At 48.3% G+C, this 16,889-nt stretch overlaps 1 protein-coding gene across 1 annotated transcript in view; it reads left to right on the top strand.

Moving 5' to 3' along the window:
• Positions 1–16,889, top strand: part of LOC144752809 (uncharacterized) — a 489,465-nt gene that overhangs the window by 342,515 nt on the left and 130,061 nt on the right. The window contains exon 5 of the mRNA XM_078640658.1: positions 13,806–13,865. Coding sequence (XP_078496784.1) covers positions 13,806–13,865 — 60 coding nt within the window. The remainder of the gene's footprint in view (positions 1–13,805; positions 13,866–16,889) is intronic.

Below are 16,889 nucleotides of genomic sequence, written 5' to 3' on the forward strand. Positions count from 1 at the left end.
AACAACAGGATAAATATAGATTGGAATCAATGCTATATTCTGAATGTCCAGCCGGACAAACAATTTAATGATATAATAAATCCAAGAAACAGAGTAGAGAACAGCAATCTAGTGGGACACAGTCCTGTATCCTATAGGGAACATGACAATTACAATTTACAAAACACACAAGGATATTTCGGGCAAGAGAGACATAGCTTGTAAGATGAAAATTATGTCAAGCTTAGAACAGTCAATGCACTTTTTTTACACAGTGGATTAGTGTGCAAGCTGTTTCATATGGGTCAACGACGTTTTGATCCTTTCAAGCAATAGTAGGATCATCACCAGGACAATGAATAGTGCATGCCTGATTCGAGAGAAATTGCCTGTGAAAACAAGCATTTACAATGCAATGGTCTCGGCATCATTAAAGGTAGAGCTATTGGCATTGCTCATGACATTTTTTTTTCTTTAAATCATAAATAAATGGCATTGTCATTTACATTGTCAATACACACCACTCTGCACTCAACTGCACTCACCTGCACTGCACTCAACTGCACTCACCAGCACTGCACTGCACTCACCTGCACTGCACTCAACTGCACTCACCTGCACTGCACTGCACTCAACTGCACTCACCTGCACTGCACTGCACTGCACTGCACTCACCTGCACTGCACTCCCCTGCACTGCACTGCACTCACCTGCACTGCACTCACCTGCACTGCACTCACCTGCACTCACCTGCACTGCACTCACCTGCACTGCACTCACCTGCACTGCACTCACCTGCACTCACCTGCACTGCACTCACCTGCACTGCACTCACCTGCACTCACCTGCACTGCACTGCACTCACCTGCACTCACCTGCACTCACCTGCACTGCACTCACCTGCACTGCACTGCACTGCACTCACCTGCACTGCACTGCACTCACCTGCACTGCACTCACCTGCACTGCACTCACCTGCACTGCAATCACCTGCACTGCACTGCAATCACCTGCACTGCACTGCACTCACCTGCACTGCACTCACCTGCACTGCACTGCACTGCACTCACCTGCACTGCACTGCACTCACCTGCATTGCACTGCACTCACCTGCACTGCACTGCACTGCACTCACCTGCACTGCACTGCACTCACCTGCACTGCACTCGCCTGCACTGCACGCACTGCACTCGCCTGCACTGCACTCGCCTGCACTGCACTGCACTGCACTCTACTGCACTGCACTCACCTGCACTGCACTCACCTGCACTGCACTGCACTCACCTGCACTACACTCACCTGCACTGCACTACACTCACCTGCACTGCACTGCACTGCACTGCACACACCTGCACTGCACTCACCTGCACTGCACACACCTGCACTGCACTCACCTGCACTGCACTGCACTCACCTGCACTGCACTGCACTCACCTGCACTGCACTCACCTGCACTGCACTGCACTCACCTGCACTGCACTCACCTGCACTGCACTCACCTGCACTGCACTCACCTGCACTGCACTCACCTGCACTGCACTGCACTCACCTGCACTCGCCTGCACTGCACTCACCTGCACTGCACTGCACTCACCTGCACTGCACTGCACTCACCTGCCCTGCACTGCACTCACCTGCACTGCACTCACCTACACTGCACTCACCTGCACTGCACTCACCTGCACTGCACTCACCTGCACTGCACTCACCTGCCCTGCACTGCACTGCACTCACCTGCACTGCACTCACCTACACTGCACTCACCTGCACTGCACTCACCTGCACTGCACTCACCTGCACTGCACTGCACTCGCATGCACTCCACTGCACTGCACTGCACTCACCTGCACTGCACTCGCCTGCACTGCACTCACCTGCACTGCACTCACCTGCACTGCACTCACCTGCACTGCACTGCACTCACCTGCACTGCACTCACCTGCACTGCACTGCACTCACCTGCACTGCACTCACCTGCACTGCACTCGCCTGCACTCCACTGCACTCACCTGCACTGCACTGCACTCACCTGCACTGCACTGCACTGCACTCACCTGCACTGCACTGCACTGCACTCACCTTCACTGCACTGCACTGCACTCACCTGCACTGCACTGCACTCACCTGCACTGCACTCACCTGCACTGCACTGCACTCACCTGCACTGCACTCACCTGCACTGCACTCACCTGCACTCCACTGCACTCGCCTGCACTCCACTGCACTCGCCTGCACTCCACTGCACTGCACATACCTGCACTGCACTGCACATACCTGCACTGCACTGCACATACCTACTCTGCACTCACTACTCTGCACTCACTACTCTGCACTCACTACTCTGCACTCACTACTCTGCACTCACTACTCTGCACTCACTACTCTGCACTCACTACTCACTACTCTGCACTCACTACTCTGCACTCACTACTCACTACTCTGCACTCACTACTCTGCACTCTGCACTCACTACTCTGCACTCTGCACTCACTACTCTGCACTCTGCACTCACTACTCACTACTCTGCACTCACTACTCTACACTCACTACTCTGCACTCACTACTCTGCACTCTGCACTCACTACTCTGCACTCTGCACTCACTACTCTGCACTCTGCACTCACTACTCTGCACTCACTACTCTGCACTCACTACTCTGCACTCACTACTCTGCACTCACTACTCTGCACTCTGCACTCACTACTCTGCACTCTGCACTCACTACTCTGCACTCTGCACTCACTACTCTGCACTCTGCACTCACTACTCACTACTCTGCACTCACTACTCACTACTCTGCACTCACTACTCTGCACTCTGCACTCACTACTCACTACTCTGCACTCACTACTCACTACTCTGCACTCACTACTCTGCACTCACTACTCACTACTCTGCACTCACTACTCTGCACTCTGCACTCACTACTCACTACTCTGCACTCACTACTCACTACTCTGCACTCACTACTCTGCACTCACTACTCACTACTCTGCACTCACTACTCTGCACTCACTACTCTGCACTCACTACTCTGCACTCACTACTCTGCACTCACTACTCTGCACTCACTACTCTGCACTCTGCACTCACTACTCTGCACTCTGCACTCACTACTCTGCACTCTGCACTCACTACTCTGCACTCTGCACTCACTACTCACTACTCTGCACTCACTACTCTGCACTCACTACTCACTACTCTGCACTCACTACTCACTACTCTGCACTCACTACTCACTACTCTGCGCACTCACTACTCTGCACACTCACTACTCTGCACACTCACTACTCTGCACACTCACTACTCTGCACACTCACTACTCTGCACACTCACTACTCTGCACTCACTACTCTGCACTCTGCACTCACTACTCTGCACTCTGCACTCACTACTCTGCACTCTGCACTCACTACTCTGCACTCTGCACTCACTACTCTGCACTCACTACTCACTACTCTGCACTCTGCACTCACTACTCTGCACTCTGCACTCACTACTCTGCACTCTGCACTCACTACTCTGCACTCTGCACTCTGCACTCACTACTCTGCACTCTGCACTCACTACTCTGCACTCACTACTCTGCACTCACTACTCACTACTCTGCACTCACTACTCACTACTCTGCACTCACTACTCTGCACTCACTACTCTGCACTCACTACTCACTACTCTGCACTCACTACTCTGCACTCTGCACTCACTACTCTGCACTCTGCACTCACTACTCTGCACTCTGCACTCACTACTCACTACTCTGCACTCACTACTCTGCACTCACTACTCTGCACTCACTACTCTGCACTCACTACTCTGCACTCACTACTCTGCACTCACTACTCTGCACTCACTACTCACTACTCTGCACTCACTACTCTGCACTCACTACTCACTACTCACTACTCTGCACTCACTACTCTGCACTCACTACTCTGCACTCACTACTCTGCACTCTGCACTCACTACTCTGCACTCACTACTCTGCACTCACTACTCTGCACTCACTACTCTGCACTCACTACTCTGCACTCACTACTCTGCACTCACTACTCTGCACTCTGCACTCTGCACTCACTACTCTGCACTCTGCACTCACTACTCTGCACTCTGCACTCACTACTCTGCACTCTGCACTCACTACTCACTACTCTGCACTCACTACTCACTACTCGGCACTCACTACTCTGCACTCTGCACTCACTACTCACTACTCTGCACTCACTACTCACTACTCTGCACTCACTACTCTGCACTCACTACTCACTACTCTGCACTCACTACTCACTACTCTGCACTCACTACTCACTACTCTGCACTCACTACTCTGCACTCACTACTCACTACTCTGCACTCACTACTCACTACTCTGCACTCACTACTCACTACTCTGCGCACTCACTACTCTGCACTCACTACTCTGCACTCACTACTCTGCACTCACTACTCTGCACTCTGCACTCTGCACTCACTACTCTGCACTCACTACTCTGCACTCTGCACTCACTACTCTGCCCATACGGGCAACTACCATAAATCGACATTATCTTTGAAATTGAATATTGAGCTAAGGGGAGACATTCTTAATTGAAGACAGAGACTCTGCACATATTGAAAAGGTTAATACCTGGCACAATATCGGACATATATGTTCTCCTAATGGAATAGGACCATTAAGATGAGTCTAACATAGCGAGGTAATCCAAACTCAGGAAATATATATATACTTACGGATGAGGATTTCGGATCAGAAACACCCAGCGTCTGGAAAATTATTTAGCCCTGAAGAAGTTCTGGTAACGGAACGAAACGCGTTGGCTGGTGTTTGTATGGACTATTAAAGGAACATTGAATTCCATATATTTTTTCATCATTGCTCACGATTCAGCGTCTGTATGAATGTGAACGGCCTAACGAGTTAATACTCTTCAACGAACTATTGGACATTTAACTTTGAAGCGGTGCTTTTTCATTTATAAAAAATATAGATTATTTCCAACTTTTTGGATATGCCCTTGGGGACAGGGGGCATTTGAAAATTGCACGCCAGTACTTTAGAAATCAGCAACACAAATTATATTGGTGATATTAGGATTGGTGCTTGGAACAGGAGTGGTCCACTGTCCGCAGTTCTGTTACATTAAGACTCTGCACTCACTACTCACTACTCTGCACTCACTACTCTGCACTCTGCACTCACTACTCACTACTCTGCACTCACTACTCACTACTCTGCACTCACTACTCTGCACTCACTACTCACTACTCTGCACTCACTACTCACTACTCTGCACTCACTACTCACTACTCTGCACTCACTACTCTGCACTCACTACTCTGCACTCACTACTCTGCACTCACTACTCTGCACTCACTACTCTGCACTCACTACTCTGCACTCTGCACTCACTACTCTGCACTCTGCACTCACTACTCTGCACTCTGCACTCACTACTCTGCACTCTGCACTCACTACTCACTACTCTGCACTCACTACTCACTACTCTGCACTCACTACTCACTACTCTGCACTCACTACTCACTACTCTGCGCACTCACGACTCTGCACTCACTACTCTGCACTCACTACTCTGCACTCTGCACTCTGCACTCACTACTCTGCACTCACTACTCTGCACTCTGCACTCACTACTCTGCACTCTGCACTCACTACTCTGCACTCTGCACTCTGCACTCACTACTCTGCACTCACTACTCTGCACTCACTACTCACTACTCTGCACTCACTACTCACTACGCTGCACTCACTACTCACTACTCTGCGCACTCACTACTCTGCACTCACTACTCTGCACTCACTACTCTGCACTCAATACTCTGCACTCACTACTCTGCACTCTGCACTCTGCACTCTGCACTCACTACTCTGCACTCACTACTCTGCACTCACTACTCTGCACTCACTACTCTGCACTCACTACTCTGCACTCACTACTCTGCACTCACTACTCTGCACACTCACTACTCTGCACACTCACTACTCTGCACACTCACTACTCTGCACTCACTACTCTGCACTCTGCACTCACTACTCTGCACTCTGCACTCACTACTCTGCACTCTGCACTCACTACTCTGCACTCACTACTCTGCACTCACTACTCACTACTCTGCACTCACTACTCACTACTCTGCACTCTGCACTCTGCACTCACTACTCTGCACTCTGCACTCACTACTCTGCACTCTGCACTCACTACTCTGCACTCTGCACTCACTACTCTGCACTCTGCACTCACTACTCTGCACTCACTACTCTGTACTCACTACTCACTACTCTGCACTCACTACTCACTACTCTGCACTCACTACTCTGCACTCACTACTCTGCACTCACTACTCACTACTCTGCACTCACTACTCTGCACTCTGCACTCACTACTCTGCACTCTGCACTCACTACTCTGCACTCTGCACTCACTACTCACTACTCTGCACTCACTACTCACTACTCTGCACTCACTACTCACTACTCTGCACTCACTACTCTGCACTCACTACTCACTACTCTGCACTCACTACTCTGCACTCACTACTCACTACTCACTACTCTGCACTCACTACTCACTACTCTGCACTCAATACTCACTACTCTGCACTCACTACTCACTACTCACTACTCTGCACTTACTACTCACTACTCTGCACTCACTACTCTGCACTCACTACTCTGCACTCTGCACTCACTACTCTGCACTCTGCACTCACTACTCACTACTCTGCACTCACTACTCACTACTCTGCACTCACTACTCACTACTCTGCACTCACTACTCTGCACTCACTACTCTGCACTCACTACTCACTACTCTGCACTCACTACTCTGCACTCACTACTCTGCACTCACTACTCTGCACTCTGCACTCACTACTCACTACTCTGCACTCACTACTCACTACTCTGCACTCACTACTCACTACTCTGCACTCACTACTCACTACTCTGCACTCACTACTCTGCACTCACTACTCACTACTCTGCACTCACTACTCTGCACTCACTACTCTGCACTCTGCACTCACTACTCTGCACTCTGCACTCACTACTCTGCACTCTGCACTCACTACTCTGCACTCTGCACTCACTACTCTGCACTCACTACTCTGTACTCACTACTCACTACTCTGCACTCACTACTCACTACTCTGCACTCACTACTCTGCACTCACTACTCTGCACTCACTACTCACTACTCTGCACTCACTACTCTGCACTCTGCACTCACTACTCTGCACTCTGCACTCACTACTCTGCACTCTGCACTCACTACTCACTACTCTGCACTCACTACTCACTACTCTGCACTCACTACTCACTACTCTGCACTCACTACTCTGCACTCACTACTCTGCACTCACTACTCTGCACTCACTACTCTGCACTCACTACTCACTACTCACTACTCTGCACTCACTACTCACTACTCTGCACTCAATACTCACTACTCTGCACTCACTACTCACTACTCACTACTCTGCACTTACTACTCACTACTCTGCACTCACTACTCTGCACTCACTACTCTGCACTCTGCACTCACTACTCTGCACTCTGCACTCACTACTCACTACTCTGCACTCACTACTCACTACTCTGCACTCACTACTCACTACTCTGCACTCACTACTCTGCACTCACTACTCTGCACTCACTACTCACTACTCACTACTCTGCACTCACTACTCTGCACTCACTACTCTGCACTCTGCACTCACTACTCACTACTCTGCACTCACTACTCACTACTCTGCACTCACTACTCACTACTCTGCACTCACTACTCACTACTCTGCACTCACTACTCTGCACTCACTACTCACTACTCTGCACTCACTACTCTGCACTCACTACTCTGCACTCACTACTCACTACTCACTACTCTGCACTCACTACTCACTACTCTGCACTCACTACTCACTACTCACTACTCTGCACTCACTACTCTGCACTCACTACTCTGCACTCACTACTCTGCACTCACTACTCTGCACTCTGCACTCACTACTCTGCACTCTGCACTCACTACTCACTACTCTGCACTCACTACTCACTACTCTGCACTCACTACTCTACTCACTACTCTGCGCACTCACTACTCTGCGCACTCACTACTCTGCACTCACTACTCTGCACTCACTACTCACTACTCTGCATTCACTACTCTGCACTCACTACTCACTAATCTGCACTCACTACTCACTACTCTGCACTCACTACTCACTACTCTGCACTCACTACTCTGCACTCACTACTCACTACTCTGCACTCTGCACTCTGCACTCACTACTCTGCACTCTGCACTCACTACTCTGCACTCTGCACTCACTACTCACTACTCTGCACTCACTACTCACTACTCTGCACTCACTACTCTGCACTCACTACTCTGCACTCACTACTCTGCACTCACTACTCTGCACTCACTACTCTGCACTCACTACTCACTACTCTGCACTCTGCACTCACTACTCTGCACTCACTACTCACTACTCTGCACTCACTACTCACTACTCTGCACTCTGCACTCACTACTCTGCACTCACTACTCACTACTCTGCACTCACTACTCACTACTCTGCACTCACTACTCACTACTCTGCACTCTGCACTCACTACTCACTACTCTGCACTCACTACTCACTACTCTGCACTCACTACTCTGCACTCACTACTCTGCACTCACTACTCTGCACTCACTACTCTGCGCACTCACTACTCTGCGCACTCACTACTCTGCGCACTCACTACTCTGCACTCACTACTCACTACTCTGCACTCACTACTCACTACTCTGCACTCACTACTCACTACTCTGCACTCACTACTCTGCACTCACTACTCTGCGCACTCACTACTCTGCGCACTCACTACTCTGCGCACTCACTACTCTGCGCACTCACTACTCTGCGCTCACTACTCTGCACTCACTACTCACTACTCTGCGCACTCACTACTCTGCGCTCACTACTCTGCACTCACTACTCACTACTCTGCACTCACTACTCACTACTCTGCACTCACTACTCACTACTCTGCACTCACTACTCTGCACTCACTACTCTGCACTCACTACTCTGCACTCACTACTCTGCACTCACTACTCACTACTCTGCACTCACTACTCACTACTCTGCACTCACTACTCACTACTCTGCGCACTCACTACTCTGCGCACTCACTACTCTGCGCACTCACTACTCTGCGCACTCACTACTCTGCGCACTCACTACTCTGCACTCACTACTCTGCACTCACTACTCTGCACTCACTACTCTGCACTCACTACTCTGCACTCACTACTCACTACTCTGCACTCTGCACTCTGCACTCACTACTCACTACTCTGCACTCTGCACTCACTACTCTGCACTCTGCACTCTGCACTCTGCACTCACTACTCTGCACTCTGCACTCACTACTCTGCACTCACTACTCTGCACTCACTACTCACTACTCTGCACTCACTACTCTGCACTCTGCACTCACTACTCTGCACTCTGCACTCACTACTCTGCACTCTGCACTCACTACTCTGCACTCACTACTCTGCACTCACTACTCTGCACTCTGCACTCACTACTCTGCACTCACTACTCTGCACTCACTACTCACTACTCTGCACTCACTACTCACTACTCTGCACTCTGCACTCTGCACTCACTACTCTGCACTCTGCACTCACTACTCTGCACTCTGCACTCACTACTCTGCACTCTGCACTCACTACTCTGCACTCACTACTCTGCACTCACTACTCACTACTCTGCATTCACTACTCTGCACTCACTACTCACTAATCTGCACTCACTACTCACTACTCTGCACTCACCACTCACTACTCTGCACTCACTACTCACTACTCTGCACTCTGCACTCACTACTCACTACTCTGCACTCACTACTCTGCACTCACTACTCTGCACTCACTACTCTGCACTCACTACTCTGCACTCTGCACTCACTACTCTGCACTCACTACTCTGCACTCACTACTCACTACTCTGCACTCACTACTCTGCACTCACTACTCTGCACTCACTACTCTGCACTCACTACTCTGCACTCACTACTCTGCACTCACTACTCTGCACTCACTACTCTGCACTCTGCACTCACTACTCTGCACTCACTACTCTGCACTCACTACTCTGCACTCACTACTCACTACTCTGCACTCACTACTCTGCACTCACTACTCTGCACTCACTACTCTGCACTCACTACTCTGCACTCACTACTCTGCACTCTGCACTCACTACTCTGCACTCACTACTCACTACTCTGCACTCACTACTCTGCACTCACTACTCTGCACTCACTACTCTGCACTCACTACTCTGCACTCACTACTCTGCACTCACTACTCTGCACTGTGCACACCACTGATATCATGGAATCTTCCACCACACTTTCTAAAACTCTATAGTCCGAAGCATAATAGGCACAGAACCAAAAGAAGGGTAGACATTGCTTAAAATAATCTTATTGTATTTATGAGAAGCAAAAGCGAGACTGTGAAATGTGCTGAATATCAGTTTGTTACGAATCAACAGAGTGGAGTTAGAGAACCAAGAAATAGTAATTTAGAATCCGGGTTAGAAGGAGTAGTAATCACAAGCTGAGGATCAACGTGCGCGAAACAGCGTGGTGGGCGCGCACGAGACGCAGCGTGAGCGTGCACATCAGCTGAAGATCGCCGAGAAGACACCGAGCCTGCCTGCTGCCGTGACTGACCCGCTGCAGAGGGAAAGAGCCCGGTGAGTGGGGGTAGAGGGGGGGGGCGGCAGAGAGGGAGTGGGCAGAGAGGGAGGGTGTGTGTGTGTGTGTGTGTGTGTGCGTGCGTGCGTGTGTCTGTCTTTGTGTGTCTGGTGTGTGCCTGCCTGCCTTTGTGTGTGCGCGTCCACAGACCCTGGTCGGCTCGTGCACCGCTCTGTACTCCCTTGCGCGCTTACTCGGTGACAATAGTTCTCGTTGCCGAGACCTAAAAAGGGAAGCAAGATGGGGAAAGAATGGGGATGAGAGGGGGGGTAAAAAGGCAGTATTAGGGTGACCTGATAGTGAACAACTTGTACATGTTGAAGGCTATTTCATTCGTCCAAGTGACAGCATGCGTACGGTTTTAACGTGGTAAGGATCTAGCACACTGTGTCAAGGACAGGAGTCTGACTCACAACTGTGTGACTATATCATACAGCATGACCGTTAGCTCGTAGAAACTCGAAGTGGAGACGACTCGGTATAATTTGTGAAAAGGCCTTAGAGGCAATGAGAAATTACCGTTCTATGAAACAAGTGATCAGGAGTGCGTGGCAAGCCGCAATGGGATACATGTGCAATTTAGCCGTACGATGTGGTAGACTAATCAATGTCATGATCCAGTGCGGATCAGAGATAATCCAACGTGTTTCTATGGACCGCTGACGTGCATGGGTTCCAGAACGTAGAACAACCAAACAATGCGGCAGTAACACACACCTCATGGAGTTGAGGTACCAATTCCAAAGTGATAGATGGATCCAAGGCTAAAAAACAGAACAAGTGGTGAGTCTAGAGGGCCAAGGAGTTCAAGTTTAGGCGGGCCGCATAAAGTCGGTATGGGCTGAGCTAGGCTCACCTTAACTTTCAATTATTGTTCATGACTTTTTTGCAACACGAGTCATTCATCGGTGTAATGGAGGTATGAGTGAAGACCTAGGGGTCCATTATGATGTCGGACGGATTGCCCCCGCCAGGCTGGCGGTAGCCACCTCCAGCCTGGCGGGGGCAATCCGCCCGACATCCACACTCGTTTTCCCCCCCGCCATATTAGCATGGCCGGGGGGACCTCGGCGGACGGAAAGACCGTCCGCCGCTTTTCTGCCCCGGTCGCCTTGTGGCCGGGGCGGAAAAGGAATAATTGAAAAATGCCCATCAAATATGGCTGGCGGTGTCTGACAGACACCGCCAGCCATATTTGATGGGCATATTTCAATGCCTTTCCGTGCCGCCACCACGGAAAGGCATGCGGAGTCCCCCTGCGGGGTCCTGTTGCGGGCCCCCAGGGACTTCAGGGGGGTGGGGGGTGCACATGGGGGGTACCTATGGTAACCCCCGGCATTTCAATGCACAACATGACAGGCACCTCGCGGTGCCTGTCATGTTGTGCATTGAAATGCACAACGTGCATTTTTAGCATTACGGCGGGCGGTGCTTTCAGCAAGCCCGCCGCAATGCAAAAAATGCGGGAAGCGCCCGCCACTGTGGCGGGCGCATCCTAATCTGTAGGACGGGACCCCCGCCCTTATGGCGGGTGGTCCCATGCACCGGAAGGATGACGGTCGGACTTTGTTCGCCCGTCATCCTAATGGACCCCCAAGTATCTTGCGTGCCAATGCACTATGGAGAAAATAATCTGTGGGGTTAAGCGCACTCGAGTACAGAATTCAGTAATATAGCTGAAAGCAGGTGCGTGTCATGGCTAACAGAGTAAGAGCGCTCACCTTAACAATCAATTATCGGTCTTAAATGAGAAATTCACGAATGATTTGTCAAAGTAACCTGGAGTTGGTAGTATAAAAACGATCTCCTACGGCTTGACAATGCACTGAGGAAAAAAGGTGAAACCAATAAAATCACTGTTGGCGGGATGCCCTAAAATTCTCCAAACAACTTAATACAATGCGTAAAACCCGGTATTTGTTCAAGCGCTTACCAGTGTACTACGGTGTCCTCAGGTGAGCTTGCCGAGTGACAGTGAATTCGTGCAGTGCTAATGATTTTAAGAGCTCATGAGTCAAGACGTGCAAGGCATGTCACGCGGGACCATCTTGGGTGAGGAAATAGAAAGGGACGATAGACTTAATTTGGGAGAAGATAGCATAGAGTGCCAATAGCCTTTAGGTAGAAAAGGATATTAACATCATACCGCATGAGCATGGTAAGACACAATTATTATGGCAAGTATTTACTGGCAGTTAGCGCATAACAACAACTTTATAAAGCTTTTGTGTATTAAAGGATGTAAAATAAACTAAACTTCGAAAAACAGACTGTAAGTGTAACAGTGGTGTTACAGAATTAAAGTACAGCATTGGCTCACCTGGTAAAAATTGTGGCCCAAGCATCAAACATTTAGAAAACTGCCTCAGTAAGAGTGGACTATTTATAGCAATAGCTAACATACCCTGATTCTCAATACCCTACAAAATTTTGAAAGAAATCCTTTTTCTTCACTTTTATTATGTAGTATCAGTTCACAATTAGACTAAAAGTAATCTTATTTTTAAATGTCATGTTTTATAAAAAAACATTTTTTAATAATTTTAATACATCAACAATAAATACAAAAATCAGAATCTGGAAACAGTGCAGCAAGTACATTGCCAGAGTGGCATTGTATCTCAATTCAAGAGCAGCAGCAAACAAAATGAATAGCTGTATAGTCTGTGCTGACCCCCTATATGCTGTCCAGCAGCTCCAGGGCACTCATTTTTGGCCCTTATCATGCTTTAGCAATACACTCATCATAATCATCTGCTGATTGGTGTCTCAGTTGCAGAACTTATATAGACAATATAGTAGCTGTATTCATTGATCTGATTGATATCCCATTTATAGAAATGTTTTAGAATAGTAAAATTGGCACATTGTCGCAGCTGAATGTTTCTCAGAAAGGGGAAGCTATAGGATGTTTTATACTTACTCAATAAAATCCGAACTGTGCCTGTTAGAAAAGTACCACAGAATTGCCAGAATGTGAGGAATCCTTCAGTGGTGGTACCACATGAGACACATTCCACATGTTTTAAACCTCTGTTTCCATTAGGAAGAACCTCCAGAGAAGAAGAAGAAGAAGAAGGAAGTGGACCTAAGCCAGGGGACTCAAGTAAGGTGGATGGAACATGGGAGAGAAATTTGGGAGGGAATATTGAAAGGGATTGGCTACCATTGAGTGCCTGAATTGAGGCTCTGATAGTCGCTCCCACATCTCTCAGTGTTAGCATTCCGAGTTACAAGATATCCAATTCATCAGCTGAGTAACCTTCATCCAGTGCTCATTTGCTTTTAGAAGATACCAATTTGTAAGTGGACAACCAAGATGTGTTCTCATTTACAACCTCTAAACTTTATTTTGAGTTTCTATATAGAACTTCTGCCACTTCTCCGTTGCTTCATGAAAGGTTGGTGGAGAACGGAAGCATTTATATTCTGTCTCAACAGGATTTACTCTGAACCCATCTGTGAACATACTCAAGACCCCTTTGACCATACATCCAGCACTTCAGATCTCTCTCATAACCTTATAGCTGTTGGTTGTGACAGTAGAGTTTAACCACTGTATAAGCAGGCAATCACAAAATGTAAAACCATCATAAAAGTTTTTGTTGTAACAAGTTGAATAGTCAGGATTAGTGCCAAATGGCTGAGGATCCCCCACGCTGGTGATTGTGTCATAATCGATACCCAGACGTTGCTAGTGGGACATGGCTTTGGTCTGTGTGAACCAGTCACTGGAGACAGGAGAAATGGTTGCAGGGTGTGACTGAAGTCAATGGTCTGTGCACACCCAGCATGGCTCCAAGCTGTCATCAGCATGCAGTGGAGGAGGGAAAGTGGATGCTGTGTCTTACCCCAGCACTCTATGTTCTCTTGACGTAGGCACAGGTTGTGGCTACCAGGAACTGTGGAAGAGGTTATGTGCACATAGCATGGTTGAAAACAGTCCCTACCTTTCTAACTGGGGCAAAGGTAGCAGGCTCAGGGCATGACCAAATACCAATCCCACTTGTCGATGGTCCAGAACACATCTAAAAGTTGCCATGTACTGTTTAGCTGGTTATGGATTCCGCAGGCTCAGTGTGTAACTGATGGCTATCTCTATACCCAAAGTCCATTGGTTGTGTGGGCATGGTAACTAGATGCAAAGACTGGCTGAATGTCACGGCTCATCACATAATATCCCCTTAACAAACCTCAGCTGAAGCTAAGTTATGGTTATGATCCACAATCTGAAAACCATGGAAATGGATCATTGTCTCACACATGATGCCACAGATGATGAAGCAGATTACTTTGTTGTTGACACCACTGGTGACATTACATACTATATTAACATTTACATCATCGCTGACAACAGAGCAAACAGTTACTGCTTGCCCATTTGATTTAATATTTAGCGTTATATGATCTATTTAAACAACTGCATCATTTTACTTGTTTGGTGTGAGTTTCAGTAGTTGATAATGAATGTGATGGATCATCTAAGATAATCTTGGATAGTGTCAAGGTGATTTAAAATCTTTGGTTTGTGTGTGTTTGATATCTTTGTCAGAGGAAATGTGACAGACTAATTTGACCACTGCATACGCTACTCTTAGGTTAGTAATAGGCTAGTTGATCAAACGTTTGAGCTTGTTATCCAGTATTGGGGTATCTTTCATAGATTCACATGCCTGAATCATTTCCCATCGTCGAGGCGGGAGTCCCACGGTAAATAAAATAGCAATGTCAAAGGTAAATAACAGTAGTAGGCCCTAAGGAAAAAGGCCTGAGGCCCAAATCGTAGTAGCCTATCTACATCTGCTAAAAGAACCAAACTTTTGGTACAACCAATCAGCTGCCAGCACCCTCTAGAACCCTCTCTTCAGAGCCAGTTCTCCTCAGATTTTCACTGCACGTCGTGTGGAAGGGAGTCTCCCTGAGTGCCAACTCAGTTTGTCCTTCAAGATGTCTGACAAGAAGGCCTTGTTCAAACCTTGTAGAACCTGCGACAAAAAGAGAGTCCATGTTGATGATCAACATAAGGACTGCATTTACTGCCTCTACCCTAAACATGAAGCTAAAAATTGTAAGATATGCTGAACCTTCCCTTCAAAAACTCTAAGGGATAGGGAGGCAAGAGTCTTGTTGTGGCTTAAATCTTCTACAGCTGAAGATGATGATAGAGGCTCAACTTCCAGCAAGAGAGCAAGATCTCAGGACAATTCGTCAAGTGAGGGGAGAAAACATCATAAATTCTACCACTCTACTTCTGGACCTTCTCAGAGGTCTCCTCAGGCTACAGCTCTTAAGGACTCTAAAAGGGAATCTTCCAAAACTGTGAGTTAAAGCTGTTCTATTCCCTAAGCTTTTCCTTTATCGTCGACAATTTCTGTCACGTCTTCAGCTCCTTCGTCGACGGCGACTATTTCTTCTACTTCTATCACTTCACCTATTCTGTCAACTTGGATTTCTGTTGTGACTAAGAAGACCGTCGTTGACATCTCGTCGACGAAGACCTCATCAACAAAGTCGTCAAAACTCTCATCGACGAAAGTACAGTCGGCGAAGCCTCCACCGTCGACGAAGGTTTAGTCGATGAAGACTCAGGTTTCTACTACGTCGTCTACAACTGCCCCGTCGACGAAGAAACCAAGCCCATCGAAGACGATCCCATTGAGGTCGAGTCCGTCTTTAATGGTCCCGTTGACGTCGAGTTGTTCGGCGATGGTTCTGTCGACGTAGAGCCCGTCGACAATGGTCCCGTCGACATCGAGTCCGTTGATGATGGTTCCGTCGGCAACGATCCCGTAGACGATGATCCCACCGGCGACGATTAAAATAAAGAGTCCATCTACGGTAGCTCCATTTACAATGATCCCGTCGACGACTGCACCAGTTACAGTGCTGGAACCTACTCCAACTAAGGTTTTAGCGGTGGCAACTTTTTCAACACCTCTTTCATCAAAGACTTTTCAGCTTAAATCATACCTAAGACATGACTGCTCATATGTCTCTCCTCTTACTCCATCTCACCTCCTTGAGACATATGTCCAAGAGGAGGATGATGACAATGACGATGATGATGATGAAGGAGCTTTTGGGGTAGCTAGTCATCCTTCCGAACTTAACATTAAATATCAAAATGAAG

Source organism: Lissotriton helveticus, chromosome 5_1 (assembly GCF_964261635.1).
Source record: "Lissotriton helveticus chromosome 5_1, aLisHel1.1, whole genome shotgun sequence".
In the NCBI taxonomy this organism is placed as follows: domain Eukaryota; kingdom Metazoa; phylum Chordata; class Amphibia; order Caudata; family Salamandridae; genus Lissotriton; species Lissotriton helveticus.